The 24,187-nt window shown below is 41.2% G+C and overlaps 1 protein-coding gene across 2 annotated transcripts in view; it reads left to right on the forward strand.

Annotated features, from left to right (window-relative positions):
• HORMAD2 (HORMA domain containing 2) overlaps positions 1 to 24,187 on the forward strand; it is an 87,397-nt gene that overhangs the window by 28,232 nt on the left and 34,978 nt on the right. For both annotated transcript variants that reach the window (XM_084798766.1, XM_084798765.1), the window contains exons 9-11: positions 1,722 to 1,873; positions 2,026 to 2,279; positions 13,752 to 13,787. In XM_084798766.1, the coding sequence (XP_084654892.1) occupies positions 1,722 to 1,873; positions 2,026 to 2,279; positions 13,752 to 13,787 (442 nt within the window). The remainder of the gene's footprint in view (positions 1 to 1,721; positions 1,874 to 2,025; positions 2,280 to 13,751; positions 13,788 to 24,187) is intronic.

Here is a 24,187-nt window from a genome sequence, read left to right on the forward strand (position 1 = left end):
GTATTAGCCACAACTAATTAGTAGTTATATACTATTTTACAGGTTGCACATCACTTTCTTCTTGAGGTAGCATCTCATGTGGCTCAGGCCAACCATGAACTTAACATATAGGCAAGGTTGTGCTCTATGAAGCTCAGCTGCATATGACATTATTTTAACTTTTCCCCCACATAAACACTTGCCTTTGCTCTCCAAAACAGTGTGTATGTATATATATTTTTTTTTCTTGACAACCAGATTAATCTTTCTGTTTGTTTGCTTGTTTTAGAGACATATATGCCAACAGTAAACAGTAAAGCAAATGGGTACATTTTTTAAATATTAAGGAGCTGAGAAGATAGTATATAGAATAAATTCTAGAAATACTGCTTAAAGGAGGGCCTGAATGTGATCTTCTGATGTTTCCTGGGGCCCCGTGAGCTACATGTCTATAACCGTTCATTCTGGCTGATTAAAAATCCTAGTAGACAAAACTTTTAAGTCATTGGAATTTGTTAGAGAAGTTAAAATGTCCATTTAGTATATATTTATTTACTTTGTGAGTTCTCACTGCCTCCAAAAATCAGAGCAAGACCTAACAGTGTGATTATTTGGGATTGTTATTTTTCAGTGCTGTGTGCTAGTGTTCAAGGGACTGCAGATACATTGCCATTGTAGCTTGTTCTTGAAGACACCCAAATGTGAGAATAACTGGGGAAAAAACTTTGGAGAGAAAGAAAGTTTTGAGTTAGAAGATAATTAGCCCAGCAATTTTATTCATTTATTAATTCAGCAAATATTTATTTGGTATCTGGAGACCAAAACCTAGTACTATGAAGATGGGAGTTTTAGCCATTCCTAGTCTATATGGGGACAGATAATTCTTCTGAGGGGGAAGGTGTAAAGAACACAGAAGACTTCCTTGAAGAGATGGCACATGAGCCAGGTAGGTGTTACAGTAGCATCAGGAAAGAATCAGAAAGCACAGTACAGCTGCAAATGCATGCGCTTGAAATAAATTGGGTAGTAGCTGCAGGGGCGAGTGGAGGTGAAAAAATAGTCACACATACACCATTCCTCGTAGTTATTTAAAGGTGATAGCTGTAATAGAGTTTTTTAAGCAAGAAGGTGACATAAACAGACCTTTCTATTGGGAGTATTAATTTGGCTGTAGCATGGAGAATGTCTTGCAATGTAGACAAAAAAGAAAGCCACAGAAGAGTGGCTGCTTTAGTGATCCATGTAAGAGTGAGGAGGGGGTTTCCTTGAGAGACAATCAGATGGTAGGTAAGCAGAGAGCTAGTGGCTGATTTCATGCCTGGAGAGCTGCAGAAAGTCTATAAGCTTATCTCACAAATGGGTTAACTGACCTAGAATGTGTGCAAATGACCTGACCTGGCTAACAGTATAGCTGATATTAGATTCGGTCACCTAATTACAAATCCATTGTTCTCAGTATTATGACGTGGTTATTTGAAAGCCAAAATTTAAAAATGATATTTAAAATGCTTTAGTAGTGTTTGTTATTCAGAAATCTCTTTTTTATTTTTTATTTTTTTTCAGAAATCTTTTGAATATACATTGCAGAAAGTGTTATCATTCCTTTAAGTTACCTCTTAAAAACTGTCTACAAAATGTCCTGATGTTTAATTTATTAGATGACATAGGCAAAAGTTGCTTTGTTTTGGAGAATATTGTAAATATCATGTATGATTGAAAAGTGCCATTTTTCCTGACTGTAGCAGTAGTACAAGCTTTGAAAGTGGGACAAGCAGTGACGACATTAAGAAAGCCTGTTCCCTACTGATCCATCAGCTGTATGTACTGATGCAGAACCTAGGGCCCCTTCCCAATGATGTTCTTCTTACTATGAGACTCCACTATTACAACTCAGGTAGGTAGACACCTTTGGTCAGATTCCTTCTCACGTACTCAATGAGGTCATGCCTGAGTAGAAGGATTTATAGGCATCTGAAAGATGATGTTACTGCATATGAAGTATCGATGTCACTTACTTAATTTGCAATATGTTTGTCTTTTCTGCAGTGACACCACATGACTACCAACCTCCTGGTTTTAAAGAAGGGGTGAACTCACACTTACTACTGTTTGATGGGGAGCCAGTGAGCCTTCGAATGAGTTCGGTCTCCTCTGGCTTTCACAGCATGAAAGTAAAAGTCACAGCCGATGCCACCAGAATGCTCAGTGGGGATCACGGTGTTGCTGAGGAGGGCAGCACTACTGAGATATCCCATCAGGGTCTAGACTGTGATGAGGAAGAAGAGGCCTGGCCCAGTCAAGTAAGGCCAAGTTTAGTGACCCTTCATTGCTTCACTTAAACACAGGTGACATTTTCAGCTTGTATTCAGGTCATGTCACAGTAACAGAGTCTAGTGGAGCATGCCAGGCTTGAAAACTGAAACAAACTAGTCGCTGACGTCAGGGAGTTTTTAGTCAAAAAGTACAAGTCTTTTAGAAGGAGATAAATGTTGTTGTATAAGATTGTCTAGCAATCTCAATGTGTTTTATTTTTATTAAAGGTAGCTATATATTTATGGTTTTGTTTTTTCATATTTAAGTACTTAAACTATTTAGTACTTAAAAATATTCTAAGTCTCTGACAATAGAAGTATGCACAACTCTGATTGATGTATGGTCATGAGGGACTTAGGGAAGAAAAATTTTACAGATTAGCCTGAATTAGGGAGAGAGAGAGAGAGAGAGAAAAAGAATGATACCAACAGCCATGGCAAGCATTGCAGTTTGATCACTGGGAAGGGCTGAGGGGTTGGCTGGCCGGCTTGCAGCCAGTGGGGCTGATAGGCAGAGCTGAGAGCCCTTGACTCACTTGTTTCTGCACAGACTTAAGGCTGAGGACTTGCTATGGCCCTGGTCTGTTGTAGGAACAGACGTACCGCGACCTGGCAGTTGTCTGGATAAATGTTTGTTGTGTGAGCTGACATCGTAGGTAAAGGGTTCTGAAACAGAAACATTTCCAGCCTGTTGGGTGGGAAGGGGAGCTATATGGGCTGGAGGGGTGCTCAGCAGTTCAGAGCACTGGCTGCTCTTCCAGACCCAGGTTCTGTTCCTAGCACCTACAGGGCAGCTCACATCCATCTGTAACTGTAGTTCCAGGGGATCTGACACCCTCTTCTGGCCTCCATGGGTACCAGTCACTCACATGCTGAGCAGACATATGTGCACAACAAGTTTATGGATCACTGACTATGCTGGGTAGCTTCTAAAGTATCTTCCAAATCCTTAACTTGGGATTGTGTTTAGTATATTGAAAGGGAGGTCCCAGTCTCAGTTCAACTAATACGACAAACGTAACCAAACAACAAGGCTATTGTTGTTGTTTTCCTTAGCTTTTTCACAGTGTCAGGCATGAAAATAACTAGATTCTGGTGCAGTATTTTTCTTTTGATTTCATGTGAAGGCAGATATGGCTAATATGGAAAGTTAGTAGTAATAACACCAATAATAATAATGGTTAAGAAAATAATGAGAATGTTTTAGATTTTAAAACACTTAGAGTTGGGTGTGGCGGCACACACCTTTAATCCCAGCACTCGGGAGGCAGAGGCAGGTAGATCACTGTGAGTTCAAAGCCAGCCTGGTCTACACAGTGAGTCCAGGACAGCCAAGGCTACACAGAGAGACCCTGTCTCGAAAAACCAAAATAAACAAACAAACAAACAAACAAATAAATAAATAAGGACTGGAGCGATGGCTCAGAGATTAAGAGCACTGCCTGCTCTTCCAGAGGTCCTGAGTTCAATTCCCAGCAACCACATGGTGGCTCACAACCATCTATAATGTGATCTGATGTCCTCTTCTGGCCAGAAGGTGTACATGCAGGCAGAACACTATATACAGAATAATAAATAAATAAATCTTAAAAAAAATAAAAGTAAAATAAATCTTACAGCTGATAGTGATACAAATGCCACTAATTCCAGCACTCAGGAGGCAGAGGCAGGAGGATCTCTATGAGTTCAAGGCTAGCTTGGTCTACATAGTGAGTTCCATGAAAGCCATGGCTGCTACATAGAGAGACCCTATCTCAAAAAAAAATTTTTTTTTGAGACAAGCTTTCTTTCTTTCTTTCTTTCTTCCTTCCTTCCTTCCTTCCTTCTTTCCTTTCTTTCTTTCTTTTTTTTACCAAAACCAAAGGGGGAAAAAAGCATTTTGTTGGACTGGCTTATAGTTTCAGATGTTTAGTCCATTATCATCTTGACAGGCAGGCCCTGGGACAATCACCAAGAGCAACATCCTGATCTATAGGTGGAGAGGACTCCGGGCGCAACATGGGCCTTTGAAACATCAAAGCCCACCCCCAGTGGCTTTGAACGTCTCCCAACAAGGCCATACTCCTAATTGAGCGTTTCAGGGGTATGAACCTATGGGGGCCATTCTTACTCATATCGCCAGAGTGCCTGTAGGTTCTTCATAGTCTCATCAGTGTGCAGGCTCGTATTTCCTATAGGTCCCTCATCTCACTCTTCAAAGAAAATTTCAACTTCTGCCCAGACATCATTTTCCTCTTATGCTTGTTGTCTGTGGCACTGTCACTCTTCGAGACAGCCTGCCCAACATGGTCATCCTCCATTTTCTCCTTATTTCCCATATCCTTCTGCTCTGCTCTGAAATATTTCTCAAGCCTGGCTCTGTTGAGACTGCTGACTTTCCTGGTGAGTGACATCCTCAGATCCTCACTGGCTCTCTCTAACATCCAGTCTGCCAGAGTGCCAGAGACTGAAGGGACTAAGATGGTAACTGTCATCTTCAGACACTTCAGATTGTAATGTTTGTGTGGTTGCAGGGGGTGTAAAGATACAGTGTACGAAAATTGCAGTTGTGAGCAGAGCAGAGGTAGGGAAGAGGTTGACATTGGTTCAATAGAACTCCTTGGCTGTTTTGGGGTGGTAAGAATTGAATCCATGCCTTATACATGCTAGGCTTATGTTCTACCATGAACTATACCCACAGCCTGAAAGGATGTTTTAAAACAATAAAATTAACAACATTAAAGTAACTTAAAATTTCAGCTTTTTCAACTGTCCTATCAATACAAATTTTACTTCTGTATGCCCCATCCTTTCCAGTTTTTTCCAATGGATAGACTTATTTGTATATTATTTCAATCATGGTATATATAATTTTATATTTTTAGCACTGATTTTATAAATATTTCCTACCTTAACCTTTACATGTGAAGTTGAATGACGTTTGTCTTACTTAGGTTCCTGCTATTTCTCTATTTTTAAATATTTAGTTGTCATACTTAAATGTTGGATTTCTCCAGTGCTGTACATTTGAAAGGCTTGGTTCCCAGGCAGGCACTATTGAGAACTTATTGAAACCTTTTAAAAACTGGAGCCTAATAGGATGTCTGTGCATCACTGAAGCATATCTTTGAAAGTTAGCTTCTTTGGGCTGGATAGATGACTCAGAGGTTAAGAGCACTGTCTGTCTGCTCTTCCAGAGGTCCTGAGTTCAATTCCCAGCAACAACATGGTGGCTCACAACATCTATAATGAGATCTGGTGCCCTCTTTGGTATGCAAGTGTACGTGTAGGCAGAACACTGTATACATAATAAATAAATCTTAAAAAAAAAAGAAAGAATGAAAAAAAAAAGAAAGTTAGCTTCTTCATTCTCTTTTTTGCTTCCAGGGGATGAAGTGAGCAGTTTGTGTTGACACCTGCTCCCACTGTGATGTGCTTACTGCCTTATTACAGGCCAAAGCAGTGGGGCCGATCAGTCAGGGACCAGAGCCTCCAAAGTTGTGAATCTGAATCAACTGTTTCTTAGGGACAGAGAGCTGACTGCTACCTAGGTTAATTCCTGATAACGCTATTATATTTTATTTTAGGCATACGAGTGCTCTATCTGCATGTACACCTGCACACCAGAAAAAGACGTCAGATCCCAATGTAGATAGTTGTGAGCCACCATGTGGTTGCTGGGAATTGAACTCAGGGCCTCTGAAAGAGCAGACAGTGCTCTTAACAGCTGAGCCATCTCTCTAGTCCAATACTATTACTATAAATAGCATTGTAATAAACATCTCACAGGTGTCCTTTCCTTACTTTCTATTGGGTACACAGTAGCAGGAGCAAGATTTACATAGTTTTGAAATTTATATAGCTATTGAATGAATATTATCAAATCATTTTTCAGAAACTTCCAGTTTTCTTACCTCATGAGGATGGCTTTTTAAAAAAATATTTATTAAATGATTTATTTATTATTTATAGTATTCTGCTTGCACATTAGCTTGCATGCCAGTAGAGGGCACCAGATCTCAGTATAGATGCTTGTGAGCCACCATGTGATTGCTGGGAATTGAACTCAGGACCTTTGGAAGAACAGCCAGTGCTCTTAACCTCTGAGCTATCTCTCCAGCCCGAAGATGGCCTTTTGATAATGACAACTACTTGATAAATCTGGCTGCCTTGTGAAGGGGTAAGCTCCCCATTGCCAGCTCTGCTCATGTCCGTTACATGTAGACATACACATTGTCTGTCTGTCTGTCTGTCTGTCTGTCTGTCTGTCTGTCTATCCATCTTCATACATGCACATATACTTTTGTTCAAGATAGAATATAGGTGATTGTCTTTAGAATGTTACAAAAAAATTATGATGCCAGGGGATGTTTGAGCAAAATTTAATCTCTGGGATGTATTTTGAATTCCTATTAAGAATAGCACCACAAGGCATGGTGGCTCGTGCCTGTAATCCCAGCACTCTGACCAAGAGGCATTTGGCATTTTGATTAGTCAGGAGAGTCTGGAACTCAGATTGTTTATGTGGTTGTGTGGGATCCTATGTGAGAGCTCGGGTTAGCTACATGCTTTGCAGGGCATACATACTATTACTTTGGCCTGTAAGAAGCTATCCTACTCCTGTCTCCTGTAGCAAGTTATTTTACTTGTGAAGAGAGATGTACTGATGCAAAAATTTCATCCATTAACATCTAGAAATCGTGGACATGCAGTACTAGGACTCCTTCATCACGTCTGTGCAGCTACTTAAGATCTTTTCTCACCCTAGTTGTAGGACCTGAGTAAGGGTGATGGAGCTCTGCTTAGGGGGCCAAGGCATAAGGAGGAAGGGCATTTGCTTCTATGGTGTCATGACAGCCAGCCACTGCATCAACCACCCCTTTAACTGCTTCTATAAAACTGCTGCCATCTGTACACTTTCAGCCTTGGAGCTATCCAGACACACATTTTTAAGTATGATTGGCTGGAAAGGTTTATTTAATGATCTCTCTATATTGATAATCCAGAGAAGTTGAAGTTGGGAGCAGGGCAGTTGAATATCAAGTTTAAGGCACATGTAGAGCTTGATGTGTTGTCAGTTTTTTGGTAAGTTGGTGATGCCCCTTGATTTTTGAAAGTCTCTGAACTTGGCAAATTCTGAACTTCATATGCTACCATAAAGTTAATATCTAAGCCTTGTAAACCAGCAGAGTAGTTGTAGCTACTGCGCTTAAGTAGCTTGACTATCACTGGGCTACCAGATGTAGTTGTTTATAGTGAATAGGCCATTGGTCTTGGAATGTGTCATGATTTATAGGCTAAAATCCCAAAAGCCAAACCTGGCATTCCATATATAGAGGGTAGCCGGGCATGGTGGCGCACCCCTGCAATTCCAGCACTGGGGAGGCAGAGGCAGGCAGATCTCTGTGAATTCGAGGCCAGCCTGGTCTATGAAGAGAGTCCAGGACATCCAGGGCTACACATAGAAAAGTTATCTCGGAAAAACAAACAAACAGACAAACAAACAAACAAACAAACAAACTATATATAGAAAGCACAAAATTTTTTAGGAATTAGGGAGACTGGAAGTGATAGTGTACAACTTAGTTTGGTCTTCAGTTGGTCAGATGCCTTTGATGTTCTTTGCCAGCAGAGAGGCTTTCTTGCTTCTCCCTTTAATGCTTCTCACTAGTAGGATATAATTTAGGGACCATACTTAGCAAAAACCTTTTATGCCTAGAAACCCTCAAAGATGTCTTGTAGGCTTGGGGTTAGACAACACAATGTTAGCCTGCTTTCCACTGGGGACAGTATACAGGCTTCTAGGGTGAGAACCCTACATGTTGGACTTTTTGAAAGGTCATCAGCAAGGAAATTTAAAGTGATTATGGTGTCCTGGTGTAGTGGCTATACCCATAACATCAGCACTCGGGAGACAGAGGAAGAAACAGATTTAAGGCTAGCCTGATCTACATAGCAAGTTTTAGGTCAGCCATTGCTACAGAGTGACTCTGTCTTTGTCTACATGTCTGTCTGTCTGCCCTCCCCTCACACATGCATGCACACATACAAACATGATACACACACACAGTCACACACATGAAGAAGAAAGAAAAAGTTGCTATGGTATAGTAGTCTGGCCTGTCTTGTGGCAACATCAAGAACCCATGATCACTGTGTTTAAACAGGATTCCATTGTGAAGTTGTAATGCTACTAGGTTTTGGACTAATACATTACCAAACAGGTGGACTGTCCCTCGGTGCCTAAGGCAACACCATCCAGGTATACCGAATAGCTTCTTGAGATTTGGAGTTGCTCCATTTAAAAATAAAGATAAGTCATGTATCTGGGTAAAATGGTATATAAAGCAGGTGTAGTTTAAAATTAAAACAGTAAAATATTTAGCTGGCACTTGAGTGGAGTCTAGAACTTCAGGACCATAAAAACAGATGTGAACAACAACTTCACCCTAAGACCCTGCGTGTGGTGATGGCTCCTACGTGGGCTGCTGAGCGTCAGGCTGGAGACAGACACGCTTGAGTAAGCCAGCAGCCAAGAATTCTTGTAGTAGGGTCTGTATTCCACAAGGATGTTTGGATTTAAGAGGAATTACCTTTTCTAAGAATATTGGACCCACAGTTTTAATTTGATGTGACCTGGGAATAATTAATAGCATGCCCTGGAGTTATGAAATCCCAGGGCATGAGTCTTACTAAACCAAATACTCCTTGAAAGATAGTAAGAGGAGAAGCTTTTCTTGTTTTAAAAGCAAATGAATACCCTGTTCTGGGGGCACCTCCAAATTTGGCTTCCAGTCAGTGAACTGTGTCTTCCTCATTTAATCAATAGATCCCTTCCTAACAAAGGGGTGGTGTGTTCCAGGACATAAAAAAAAAAGTCCATAAAGAAATTGATCTGGAGGCCAGGCGTGGTGGCACATGCCTTTAATCCCAGCACTCAGGAGGCAGAGGCAGGTGGATCACTGTGAGTTCCAGGCCAGCCTAGTGTACAAAGCGAATCCAGGACAGCTGAGGCTGCACTGAGAAACCCTGTCTCAAAAAAAGAAAAAAAAAAAAAAAAAAAAAAAAAAGAAAGAAAAAAGAAAGCAATTGATCTGGAATCTAGGTATGGTGGCACACACCTGTAATCCCAGCTGTGAGGTTTAATCAGGAGAATCAAGAGTTCAAGGCCAGTGTCAGCTATACAATATGGTAGTGATGGTGGCGTGTTGTCTGGGTACCAGTTCCACAAGCAAGAGAAAAGGTGACAGTCTAGCATACAGAGTACTCTGGTCTGATAAAAGGCCCAGTGGAGCATCAGAACAGAATAACCAGACCCACCCAATATCAACAAAGAGTCAAATGATTTTGCCTACATGGAGGATGACACAATAAATAATTTTTAAAAGAAAAATAGCTAAGCATGGTATTACATGCCTTTAATTCCAGCGCTTGGGAGACAGAAGCAGGCAAGTCTGAGTTCGAGGCCAGCCTGGTCTGCAGAGTGAGTTCCAGGATTACAAGGGCTACACAGAGAAACCCTATCTCAGAAAACCAGAAAAAACAACTGAGTTGGGTTTTCATCCCTTTTTTGACTAATCTTCTAGGCCTTGTAACACGTTAGCTTCATTATCCACTTCTTTATACCCTTGGCAAGACAAAGAAATGGTTCTGTTTGTTCCCTGTGGGCATCATTCACAACTGCAGTCCCATTTAGGGTTTGTTTTTGGTTTTGCCTGTATCTTAGTTACTATTCTATGCTGTGAAGAAACTCCATGACCAAGACAGATTATAACAGAAAACATTTACCTGGGGTCTTGCTTACAGTTTCATGTCCAGATCTGAAATGGGGAAGAAGACATACACTCTAATGAAAGCCACCCACCACTCTAGTTAGCTGTGTCTGTTGATGGGAAACTTTCAAGTAGGTTCCAGCTTTGTGCAATAGTCCCATAGGAGAAGTAAAGGCTAGCTTCCTGAGGAGCACAGTAAGGCAGAAGGGGTCTGGTGCCACATGGAAGTGGTGGTAGTAGAGAAAGCACTAAGGAGAGAGGATGTCAGGAGACCCTGAATCCAGCCATGAGGTTTGCGCATAGGGTGTGTCATATAGAATATAGTATCTATTTCTTCTCAAAGAAGGGTTGCTTTATATGTAATGACAACTGTAGGCTGTATAGATGCTGTAGGATTTTTTAAAAAAATTTGAATCTTGGATAACTGAACATAGGTCTATGTGTACCAATTTCATACTTTTCTTGTCTCTTGCAGCAGCAGTTCAGATATAAAATGGCGAGCCAGGCATGGTGGCGCACGCCTTTAATCCCAGCACTCGGGAGGCAGAGGCAGGCGGATCGCTGTGAGTTCGAGGCTAGCCTGGTCTACAAAGTGAGTCCAGGACAGCCAAGGCTACACAGAGAAACCCTGTCTTGAAAAAAAAAATGGCATTAGAATTTAGAAAGCCATTAAAAGGCTGCGTAGTAAGAGTATATTGAGCCAAGTAAGATGAAGTACACCATCACATGCGAGCACATTTAATCTCAACATTTGGGAGATAGGGACAGAGGGATCGATGAGTTTGAGGCCAGCCTACTTTGCATATTGGATTCCAGGTCAGCCAGGGCTATGTACATTTCCAAAACAAAACAAAACAGCCAATCAAATAAACAAAACAACCATATTGAGGCGAAAGACAATTATCTTCTTTTTCTTTAGAGAAAGGATCCTTTGGAATATTTTTAGAGCCTCCATACCTAGTATTCCTATAAATCTAGTGCCTAACAGTAAGTGGTCCTGGAATGTAATATAAAACCCTACCTACTCCACCTGTGTGTACGTACACACACACACACACACACACACACACACACACACACACACACACACACAGGCTTATGGGTAGTCTGAGACAGTGCAGCCTGGATCTGTAAAGGAATCTGTCCTGGCTCTCTAGTTTTAAGGAAATTGAACAGGTAAAGAGTGGGTGTATATATGTATGTTCACGTGTGTGTCAGATTCTTAGGGTTTCGGCTGTTGTGAAACGCTGTGACTAAAAGCAACCTGAGGAGAAGAGGGTTTATTTCAATTCATGTCACAGTTCATCATCAAAGGTAGTCAGGGAGAGAATGGAGGCAGGAGATGGTGCAGAGGTCCTGGAGAGGTGCTGCTTACTAGCCTGCTCCCCCTTGTTCTGCCTGCGCTCTCTCTCTCTCTCTCTCTCTCTCTCTCTCTCTCCCTCTCCCTCTCCCTCTCTCTCTCTGGCTTTCGAGACAGGGTTTCTCTGTGTAGCCTTGGCTGTCCTGGACTCGCTTTGTAGACCAGGCTGGCCTCAAACTCACAGAGATCCGCCTGCCTCTGTCTCCTCCATTGCTGGCATTACAGCATAGGCCACTGCCCTCAGCTGTGCCTACTTTCTTATAGAAAGAACCCAGGACCACCAGCTCAGGCATGGCACCACCCACAATGGGCTGGGCACTCCTACTTCAATCACTAATTTAAAAAATGCCCTACAGGCCTGCCCACAGCCTGAGCTGATGAAGGCTTTGGAGTTCTCTACTCTCAAATGACTCTAGCTTGTATCAAGCTGTCCTAAAATCTAGCCAGCACAGTAGTGTGGGTGTGTCCAGAGTTGATATATGTTTCTTCAGTTGCTCTCCATTTTATTGACTGAGGCAAGAGTTTTCAGTTGCACTCAAAGATTGCTGATCAGCCAGTCTAGCTAGCTAGTTGGCTCAGGGGATTTCCCGTCTGCCTCCCAGGAACTGGGATTTCAGCTGGGCCACCATGCCTGCCTAGCTTTTATATGGGTTTTGAGGATCTGAACTTCAGTCGAGTGCTTGTGTAGAAAGCAGTTTATTCACTGAGCCATCCTCCCAGTCCACAGATGATTTTGGTTGTGAGCCTAGCCTTTAATGGCTGAGCCATCTCTCCAGCCCCACAGACACTAATTTTCATGCTAGTTCTAATCAAAACCCAAATCACAATCCAATTTCTGTACTAGGTTAAAACGGCAAATAAGGTGTTTGAGGAAATAGTAGGTGTTTTATGGCGAGAGCATGCGAGTGTATCTGAGTTGGTGGTGCCGTGTACAGTAAGAATGGCCTAGTTGGGAAAGGAGTCATTCCCACCAGCAGAGTATAATCAAGGCGTTCTTTTCCTCAAAAGAAAGTACAGAGGGTAGGGATGCAGACAGTGGGTTCCAAGGCAGATGGCAGCAGTGTGGAAAGAAGGAAAGGGGAAGAAGAGAAAAGGGAAAATAAACCACACTAAATAAGCAACAACAAAACACAGGACAGAAGACTTGAACCTGTCAGATGACATAGTAACCACTTTTAGTGATTTTCAACCTAGGATGGCTGGCCCCGTGGAGGTCTTCTTACAGGCCAGAGTCTTAGATGGGGGGTGAGACAAGAAGATGAGAGGCACTTAAACCCTGGCGCTCAGACATGGCTATAGTCTAGAACCTTCACCAGGTCCCAGTGATGGACGATTCCACTGTCCAACTACCACATACAAGTGTCAGAAAGCATAAAGGAGAGGGGGTTTCTGCCTACAGGATGGAAGAGCTGACAGACTCAGAGATGTCCAGAGACAGCTTACTGGTTACGGTCAGGCTGGGGAAGGGAAGACCCAGGCAACTGCTCCGTTGTTGGAGATGGTGTTTGGGATGCCATGTTGAGCAGCTCTTGCATGTCCCTGTGCCTCCCTGCAGGGTAACCAGGATCGCATTGGGGACAAGGGGGACAGCAATTACAGAAATGACTGAGACACAGAGAACAAACCATCAGGAAAAAATTGTACTAGGAAGAAAGGGGGTAAGGGACGAGGAGACAGCGTTGATTGCGTGAGACTCAGGCCGTCTGCTGACAAAGGAAAAGATAGACTTTGTCAGGAGGTCTCAGGTTTGATCAGTTTGGTTTGTCATGACAGCTGTGTGGCTGTGTGTCACCAGAGCCACCCTTAGCCTGCACCTGGTTTTGTTCGCCTTTCTGTTGTCTCTTGTGATAAAAGATAAAACGAACACTGTGAATGTAACATAGATATAATTCCCGATTGTTTAATGGTTCTTCTTGCTGTAGGTAGTTTCTTGTATATATGTGTAATAATGTAAATATATATGTAAAACAATTAATTAAAAATTAAAAAGATAAAACGACAGGCACATTTTGGTGGGTCACACACTTATACATTAAAAGCATGAGATTTCTGTTGCATGTACAGCTGTAAATTTACCGATGAGCCATGTGTTAGCTGTGTGTGTTCTGTTGTGTTTTTCTTTTACTTTGGTTCACAGTGTTTTCTGCTTTCTCTGTGATATATTTGAATACTTAAGGGTATGTTGATTGCAGATCTGGGCAACACAAATGGCCTTTGATGGGGAAAAAAGAGACCCAGTTGCATAGGAAGGGAAGTGGGTGGGTACATAGATCTGGGAAGAGTTTAGAAAGGCGAATCAGACTCACTGTAAAGGGGTAGGCTGATTACTTCTTGTTTGTTTTTTTGCAGTACCAGGAATGGAATCCAGGGACTTCAGCATGCTGGGCAAGTATTCTGCTATGAGCTATATCTCCAGCTTTGTTTGTTTGTTTATATTTTAATTTTTTAATTCATTTGGTGTGTGTGTGTGTGTGTGTGTGTGTGTGTGTGTGTGTGTGTGTGTGTGTTTAATGGTCAGAAGACAACTTGTGGGATTCAATTTTCTCCTTCTAGCATGTGTGTTCCAAGGATCACACTTAGGTCATCAGGCTTGAAGGCAAGCATCTTTACCTGCTGAGTCATCTGTCTAACCGGATTGTTTCTTTGTTTGTTTGTTTCCGAGGCAGGGTTTCTCTGTGTAGCCCTGGCTTTCCTGGAACTCACTCTGTAGACCAGGCTGGCCTCGAACTCTGTGATCTGTCTGACTTTGCTTTCCAACTGCGATTAAAGGCATGCACCTCCATGCCCGGCTCGGTTTATTTTCTATATAAGACTGACTGGTACTCTGTAGGCCAAGCTGGTCTAGAATTTACAATGTAACCCAAAATGGCCTGAAGCTCATAATTTTTTTCCTTAGCCTCTCAGGTGCTAGGATTACAGGCACATGGTGCCATGCCTTCATGAAGTTAATGCCCACACAGTTTTTAGTGTCCCAATTTTTTTTTCTTTATTGGTTTCTTATTTCATTCTATTGCAGTAAGAGAACTGCTTTTTTATTTCTATTTTTAAAATATTTACTAAAATTGGTTTTAAAAAAAATTATCAAATTTACAGTTTATGCTGGAAGATGTCTTGTTGGAATATGATATGGAGTTTCTTTTTTCTTCTGTTGCTTAGTCATTTGAGGTCTATGACTATTATTGTTCAATTGCCTGTTTAGTTTGTTTTGGTTTGCTTTTTTGGTTTTTTGAGACAGGGTTTCTCTGTGTAGCCTTGGCTGTCCTGGACTCACTTTGTAGACCAGGCTGGCCTCGAACTCACAGCGACCCGCCTGCCTCTGCCTCCCGAGTGCTGGGATTAAGGGTGTGCTCCACCACACCCAGCGCCTGTTTGATGTTATATCCTTTTATTGGGCATGTGCATTTGTTTAATGGATTGACCCTTTTATCATCATAAAATTTCCTTCATTATCTTCAGCAACAGCCTCTGTTATTGATAGTTTAATCCAGTTGCATTTAATACTAGCATTGTACAGTTGTAGTTATAATTGCTGTTTTAATTTTTTCTGTGTGTTTTAATATCTTTTTCTTCATTTGTTTCTTCTTTACTTTACTAAAAATACTACTTATTTTTCTTTGCATGAAATAATTGAAACATTTAAATTTATTTCATGATTATCAATATATTTTGGGTTATTTTTAATGGGTTCTTTAGAGTTTATACATGCTAACCTATACAGAAAATATGTAAAACACACACATATGTGTGTGTGTGTATATACAATTTATCAATGTCATTTTCAACTACATACTAGTTTAATTCCAGTGTGATATTTCAGTGTTAGCCTTACATAGCTCCAGTACTCTTCCTCTTTTTGTGTTATTGTTTTATGTATTATACTGGTTAATGTTAAAAGTACAACCATTGTTACAGTTACTACTTTACTGTCTGTAGCCATAGCCATTTTCCTAGCAAGTGCAACCTTCTTCCCAGTGCCTCTTTTCTTTACTGTCTGTTCTGTGTGTATGTGTGTGTACAATGTGTGTTCACGTGTGCCATGGCACTTTGGTGGGGGCTCAAGGACAATATTGGGTATCAGTTTTCTGCTTAGTTTGAAGTGGGGTCTCTTGTTATTTGATGCTGTGTACAGAAGGCCAGTGGTTCACAAACTTCTGGGAATTCTCTCAAACACCGCAGGAGCTCTGGGCTAGCAGGTGTGGCTGCCTGGGTTCTGGGCTAGCAGGTATGGGCTTTGCATGGATTCTGAGGATTAGAACACACATTGTCCTCACACAAGCATTTTGCCTGCTGAGCTGTCTTCCCAGCTCCCAGTGCCTCTTTTCTTATTAATTAATTTTAGTTAGCATACAAAATACCAGGTTTCACTGGGACTTTTAATAAATGCGTTTCCTTGTGTTTTGCTAGTTTCCACCCTGTTATCCTCCTTTGGCCCCCTTAGTCTTCCCGCTGGGCTCACTCCTCCAGATAGCTTCCCATCTGCTTTCCTGCCATGCATGGTTTGCATTGGAGAGAAAAATAACTGACATTTAACTTTTCTGGGCTCAGCTTACTGAACATGATGGTTACCTTCTCTATTGACACTTGACTCTTTTGTACAATACAGGCAAAAGATATTAGACCTATTTGTGTTATAAATAAAACTACAATATACATATTATTTTATACTATTCATTTTTTATTCTTTTAATAAAAGAAATAAAAATATGCATTAATACTGCTTTTGAAAATTGAATTCAAGAGCAGTTTTAGCAGTATTCTTTGTTTTCTTTGGTTTTTGAAATGAGTGGGGTTCTTGCTTAAGGATTTTTTTTTTTAAGTATAGCTGTATACATTGCTGAAAGATGGGCATACATTTGTTAGGTGACATCACTGTTGTATGAATATCACAGAATGTACTTCAACAAACCTAGATGAGGTCACCTGTAACATACCTAAACATCATGCTGTAGCCTATTATTACAGGCTGCAAACCTAGAAAGGGTATGACTGTACAGGCAGTTACAGCACAGTACTGAGTATTTATGGTACAGTAAAAATATGGTATGGTACATTTTAGAATGTCTTACTTCCATTCCACAAAGATGTTTGCCAGGTTGTAAGTTGCTCTCTGTGAGTCAGTAACTGAGGGGTGAGTGACTGTGAAAGCCCCTGTTACTTCACCCCACTGCAGACTGTTGATTGGCACACTACACTTAGACGAGCCTAAATATTTATTTATTTATTTGTGTTTTGAGATAGGGTTTCTCTGTGTAACAGCTCTGGCTGTCTTGGAACTCACTCTGTAGACCAGACAGGCCTCAAACTCACATCAATTGATGATCAATTAGTTTACTTTAACATTTTAGGATTATAAATACTTTAGCATTATGACACATTTTTACTTATTTACAATAACACTCAACTTAATATACACATTCATATAGCTATACATAGAGTTTCTATGTATTCTAGCAATGTTTTTTATTAAAATTTATTTTTATTTTAAAAACTTGTTTATATAAACAAAACCACACTGGACATGGTGGCACACATTTGAGAGGCAGACATAGGCAGATTTCTGTGAGTTTGAGGCCAGTCTGGTCTACAAAGTGAGTTCTAGGACAGCCAGGGCTACACAGAGAAACGCTGTTTTGAAAAACAAACTTATACATGAACCCAGGGATAGAAATGTGGCCTTTTAGATAAAGTAGCAACTGGAGTTCTGGTCTTTTCCCTGCTTCTTATGGCTAATTATTGCTGTTTATTATTTTAATGATTGGCTAGATTATTGTAATCGAATTGACTTTTCATCTGCAGGACTGCAGGACGTTGCTACTCAGGGATTCCACCCTGGGTTTGGTCATAGTCACTCTGGGATGATAGTGTGGTGTCTGTTTTATGTGTTTGTTTTTAGATATAGTCTCACTATGTGCTGTTGGCTGGCCTAGAACTTTCCATGAAAACCAAGCTGCTCTCAAAGTCAAAGATCTGCCTGTCTTTGCCTCCTAAACACTAAGATTAAAGGTGTCCTGGGATGAGAATAGTTTAATATGGCTTTCTTCTGTCTCTACAACACTACACGCAGGATTTAAATTTACTCATCTAACTGCTGGTTGTTGATTCGCTGTTTTCAAAGTGCCCCCCAACCCTTAATCAAAAGTTGCTAGTCTAGTTCAGTCACGGTTGAACTCATTTGAAGGAGTGTTTCTGGGGTTTTATGTTTGAAAATTGCTCTGACCCCAGAAAAAATGACCTGCTTCCTGATTCTTTCCCATGAAAGAAGCACCTTACCTGTATCTCCAATAAGCGACTGATCTCTTTTCAGCTGTTACTTAACTTCCTTGAGAACAGTCTCTGATGCACAGTTGTGGGCTAGGGGTGAGGATGGTACTGTTTCCCTGAGGAGCGGAGTGCTTCAGCCACTGTAGTGGGCAGTGGTTCTCATGGCTGGGGCAGTTGCTAGAAAGACAACTTCAGGGAGCTGAGGGTTGTTTTAGCTTGACAAGTCCATGGCTGTAGTCTGTGATGGCGTGAGACTCTGCAGCTCCTTACATCTTGATGGATAAAGAAGCAGTGATCCACTCCTAGTGACTAAATTCTGCCAGCCAGACCCCAGAACCTTCCCTAGCAAGACTACCAGCTGGAAAACAGCTGCTCAAACACATGAGCCTGTGAGGGCATTTCACATTTACACCAGAGCAGTGCTAGGCGGAGTGGGAAGAGCAGGGTCAGACCGTCCTGACTTGCCTCTCATATCATGGAAGCAGTTGCTGCCTACAAGCCAGAGCAAGAGAGGGCCTGCAGAATCGCAGTGATGCTGCTGCTTAGAGCTCATCCGTGAGGGCTGGCCGAGAGGAGGAAGATGCTGCCGTGTGCCTGTGCTCTCTTGGAACTTACAACCAGCGATACTGATTTGAGGGCAAGGTAAATGTTGATGTTGTCTGGCTCTGACAGTTGTCCTCAGTGTTAGAACTTAGGGGAGTGAGCCTTGTGTTCTTGGTTCCATCAGTCAGTCGTGGGATAGAGTGGAGCAAAGTCTCGTTGAGATCAGAGGGTAGAGAAAATGGTTTTGACTCAAATACCTTTGATTTTTGTTCATATTCTTAGCAATTTCTAGTAGCTAGTCTTAAATAACAGTGTCTTCATTTGCTGTGTGCCTTATGATACTTTCTAGAGAGTTTAATTTTTTTATACAGTGTTTTTGTATGGGACCTAAATTGGCATCAAATATGTGATTCTCCTGCTTTAGCCTCTGAGTGCTAGGATCACAGGCATGTGACAAGTGTGATTGAGACTTTAATTTCTTCCTTTTTTTCTTTTTTCAAGACATAGTTTCTCGGTATAGCTCTGGCTGTCCCAGAACTCACTCTGTAGACCAGGCTGCCCTTGAGCTCACAGAGATCTGCCTGCCTCTGTCTCTCAAGTGCTGGGATTAAATGTGTGTACCACCACCGCCCAGCTGAGACTAATTTATTTCATTTGTTTGTTTGTTTGTTTCTTTCTTTCTTTGGTTTTTCGAGACATGGTTTCTTTGTGTCACCTTGGCTGTCCTGGACTCCCTTTGTAGACCAGGCTGGCCTCGAACTCATAGCGATCCACCTGCCTCTGCCTCCAGAGTGCTGGGATTAAAGGTGTGTGCTATTATACCTATCTCGAGACTAATTTCTTTTTTCTTTTTTTAGTTAATTTATTCAGATTACAACTCAATTGTTATCCCATCATTTGTATCCTCCCATTCTTCCCTCCCTCCTGCTTTCATCCTATTCCCTTCCCCTAGGTCTATGACCGATGGGGACCTCCTTCCCCACTATATGGATATAGGCTGTCAAGTCTCATCTTGGTAGCCTGCTTATTCTTTCTTTGAGTGCCATCAGGCCTCCCCACCAAGGGGAGGTGGTCAAATATGGAGCACCAGAGTTCATGGCAAAGTCAGTCCCCGCTCTCCACATAACTATGGAGAATGTCCTGTCCATTGGCTAGATCAGCGTAAGGGTTTGATGTTTACTACTTGTATTGTCCTTGGTTAGTACAATAGTTTGAGCAGACCCCTGGGCCCTGATCCACCCATCATGATGTTCTTCATGTGAGACTAATTTCTTAAAAACAGTTTTCTCAGTTTTACCTGAGAGCAGTTCCATGGAGCTCCTTACATGGACACGTGAGAAGAAGTTGATCTCTTACACAGTATTTTGCAAAGAAAACTGTAGAGGAGACAGAAAATAGATTAGAAAACTTGGTCTGCCAGGTGTGGTGGTGCATACCTTTAATCCCAGCACTCAGGAGGCAGAGGCAGGTGGATTGCTGTGAATTCAAGGCCAGCCTGGTCTACAAAACAAGTCCAGGACAGCCAAGGCTAACAGAGAGACCCTGTCTTGAAAAACAAAAACAAAAACAAAAACAAAAAAAAGAAAGAAAGAAAAAAGAAAACTTGGTCTGAGGCTAACAGAACTGATTTGGGTTGTTAATGTTTATCCAAATTCACAGATAGTCCTTATTTTATTCAGATTAGATCTCAGTAAGATAAATGAAAAGAAAGCTACAGATTTAAAGAAAAACATGAGTATAACGAGGAGGGGAAATATAAAAAGTGTTTGTTTTGATAGTTTGATTTTTTGAGACAAAGTTTTCTGGGTAGCCTTGGCTGTCCTGAAACTTGCTCTGTAGACCAGGTTGGCCTTGAACTCAGAGATCCATCTGCCTCTGTTTCCCACAGTGCTAGAATTAAAGGTGTGTGCTATCACTGCCTGGCCTTGTTTTGTTTTTTAAGGAGAGAGTCACAAAATGAACTGTAAATCTGGAAAATGCCACATTTGCAGCTTTAAAATATCACTAGATAGGTTTAGCAGATGAGAGACTGTTAATAGTTCAGTGGATTTGTATTGTACATCAAGAGAAACATAGCTGAAGTATATTGAAGAAAACAAAAGGCTAAAATGATAGTGTCTGAGTGCTTCGTGGGCATCAAGTGTCCTTAAACATGTACTGACTATGTGGTGCTGCAGCGTTTGCTGCTGGTGTTTAAGAAGGAGAGTGAAAACACATAGTCACGTAAGGGCTTGCACATGCACGTTGTGTTTGCAGTGTCTCCAAACTGGAGCCAACCCAGATGTCATCAGTGCATCAAAGAACAAGAAAATTTGTGGTGTCTTTGGAAAATGAATTGTAACCTGCAATAAAAAGAAACAACAAATACAGGCAAATATAGTATGAATTTTCTAAGTCAGAATAAAGTCAAATGAAAGGACATATTTGTGTAATTTAAAAGAAGTAAACTATGACTAGCCCAATGGTGCACTCCTTTACTCCCAGCACGTAGGAGGCAGAGGCCCGTGGCTGTCTGTGCGTTCAAGAACAGCCTAGTTCAGTCTACATATGTTCTAGGATAGCCAGGGCTACGTAGTGAGACATAAGGGATTTTTTTTTAGCATGGTGAATGCGCTATATCTTCATTGTAGCTATAATTATCAAAACAGAAAGAGATACACACTTAAAATAGTTTGATTTTATTGTACATTTCATTGTATTTTTTTCTCATGGCTGTTGAATTTAAGACAGGATCTCACTGTGGAGCTCTGGCTAGTCTGGAAGTCTCTGTGTATATTAGGTTGGCCTTGAACTCACATAGATCCATCTACCTCCAGTGGAGTGTTAAGAAACAATAAGTCATAGTATTTTTTCATTTTAAAAAGTTGGCTTATTGTTTATGTGTATGTATGCATCTTGGGTGCATGTACACATGTGTGTGGTTCCTGCAGAGGCAGGAAGAGGCCATTTGACCCTCTGGAGCTGGAGTAACAGGCAGCTGTAAGCCAACTGATATGGGTGCTGTGAACTGGACCTGGGTCCTCTAGAGGAGCAACAAGTGATCTTTTTTTTTTTTTAATATATATTTATTTATTTATTATGTGTACAGTATGCTGTTTACATGTGTGCCTATATGACAGAAGCGGGCACCAGACTTCATTATAGATGGTTGTGAGCCATCATGTGGTTGCTGGGAATTGAACTCAGGACCTTAAGAAGAGCAGACAGTGCTCTTAACCCCTGAGCCATCTCTCCAGCCCCCGCAACAAGTGATCTTAACTCCTAATTCATAGTATTGTGATTAAAGTTCTATTTATAGTTGTTACAAGTTAGGGATAACCTAAATATCCCCCAGGGAAGGATTGACTCAATATATTTTGCTAGAGCAATAAAACAGTGGCTTCAGACCCCTGACGGTTGTTTCTGCACATCTGAAGCTTGTGGTTACAGTGTTAGACAACGTGAATATAAAAACTCCCATCATCACAGAAAGTTCTGGTACATAGTGCTGGTCAGTCATCCTCTGGCTATTCAGAAACATCAGTCTCCTCTTCCATCAACCAGTAGGGTTTTCTTCCTGGTGCTGCTCTCAGCCTAGAATCATCCTTCACCAACTTTCGGGGGATTCTTTGCTAGTATTGGGTATAGGAAGTATATTTTTGAGATCTTACATGTTGTAAAAATATCATTTTACCCCTATGCTTGCTTGATAGTCTGGTTGGAAATAAAAATCTATCATGATAATTATTTGTCATGGTAAATTTTGGGGACATTGTTCCTTTGTCTGCTAGCTTCAGTATTGTTGCCTTTTGAGAAGTTGCAGGCCTACTGATTGGGAGCCTTGCTTATTATCCGATTGTTCCTGTCTAGGAGCTTTGTTCCTCAAGGTTCTGGAGTTCCAGAGCAGCTTCCCTCCATGTAACTGTGTTTATACATTGTTTGTTCGGGATACACAGGGACCCTTCCGGTCTGGTAAATCAGATACTCCCTCAGTTCTGTGAAACTTTCTTCAATTATTTCTTTAAGGAAAATAATGTCCCATCAAATTCATTTCATGCTGCTTCCTCTTTGTGGGGACCCCATATAGATATCAGACCTTTTGTATAGGTATTCTGTTAAAAAAAGCTGTAATCAAATTTTTCCATGTCTGTACTTTTGTCTTGTTTTGGAGACAGAGAACCCTCATCAAGTCCTAATCATCTATTGGTTCTTTTTCTTGTTTTGTTTTGAGACAGGGTTTCTCTGTGTAGCCTTGACTGTCCTGGACTTGCTTTGTAGACCAGGCTGGCCTCAAACTCACAGCGATCCACCTGCCTCTGCCGCCTCCCAAGTGCTGGGATTAAAGGCGTGCACCACCATGCCCGGCCTATTGGTTCTTTTTCATTTGTGTGATTATATTTTCATTTCCAAGACCTTTGCAATTGTTCTCTGAACATACTTTCTTCTGGCGCCCTGTTCTTGTTTGTGGTTATACATTTGTTCCCTATCTTTGAAAATATTAAATACATGTACATACATTTGTTTTTTTTCAGGTGTGTGTGTGTGTGTGTGTCTGTCTGTCTGTCTGTCTTCAGGCTTTTTCATTTTTGTTTAATTTATTTGGACAGGGCATAGATGTACAGCTCAGGCTGACCGCAGCTTTGGCCTCCCACATCCAGGGGTTACAGGTGTGCAGCTCTCTCCATGGTCTCCTTAATACTCCTGGAGACTGGTAGCCCTGGACATGTAAGAGCTCAGGACTGTAAAGCTCTGCAGCCTGCTGTGGCCTTCATTACACAATGCCTGTCCAAAGTCTTGGCAGAATTCCTAACATCTGCATTTTAAAGTCGTCGTTTTTCTTCATCAGTGTCCACAAAAATGGACAATTAAAAATAGGAATTTAGCCTAATAGATTGTGTGTGTGTGTGTGTGTGTGTGTGTGTGTGTGTGTGTACTTGCCCATGTGCCACCTATCTGTGGAGCGTAGAAGAGAGCATTGGTCCCTTGGAGCTGGAGTCTTAGGCAGTTAGGAGCCTATGGGAGCAGAACTCAGGTTCCTGGAAGGGCGACCTCTGCACTTCCCTGCTGAACCATCTCTGCAGCCCAGCTATTGTCTTATGCTTTCTGTCCTTGCAGGTCTCTGCCTTCCACATTTATCATTCTCATTCTAGTGAGGCTTGTAAAGGAAATGTCAGTTTACCATTTCTGTCCAGAAGATAGTAAATACATTTCGTTTTCCCTCTCTCTGCCCCCTCTTTCTCTTCCTTCCTTCCTTCCTTTCTCCCTACCCCTTCCAACAAGACAGGGTCTCTCTGTGTGGCCCTGGCTGTCCTGGACTCATTTTGTAGACCAGGCTGGCCTCGAACTCAGAGATCCACCTGCCTCTGCCTCCCAGGTAATGGGATTATAGGCTGTGCCACCACACCCAGCTCAGTAAATACACTGCTAAAAAATACTTCAGGAAATAGTTAGAGAACCTACTAGTGAAGGATTTTTATGCAGTTTGAGCTGAACAATGGATAAATAAATATATAAATATGTTTCATACAGGAGTTGAGAATTGTCAAAGATTACATAAAATTTTAACATGAAAGTACTTTAAAATACTACAAAATACTACAAATATATTTAGATAATAAATCTGTGTGACTTGAAGAAGAACATATTAATAATACATTGTGTTCTATTTGGAACATAAGTATCTATTTGGATATAAGTTCTATTTGGAACATAAGTATCTCAGCTTGGTTTAAAGCCACTGGATATCATAAACTACGTTATGTAAAACATTTCTCATTCCTATAGAATTTTTTTTTCCAGAACTTGTCAGAACAAGTCAAAGCTCAGTTTTGGAAAACTATAGTAAAAGTATAATTTCTTATTAATTTCTGAGGACAGACAGAGAAGTCAGGTTCCTTCACTTGCTTTTGTGTCATAAACCTGAAGTTGTTCAAAAATTAGATTTGGATATTCTCAGAGAAGAAGGATCCAAGGGAAATTTAAAGAAGCTGGTCTAACACTCA

The sequence above is a fragment of the Acomys minous genome (assembly GCF_964271855.1).
Source record: "Acomys minous genome assembly, chromosome: 10".
Classification (NCBI taxonomy): Eukaryota; Metazoa; Chordata; class Mammalia; order Rodentia; family Muridae; genus Acomys; species Acomys minous.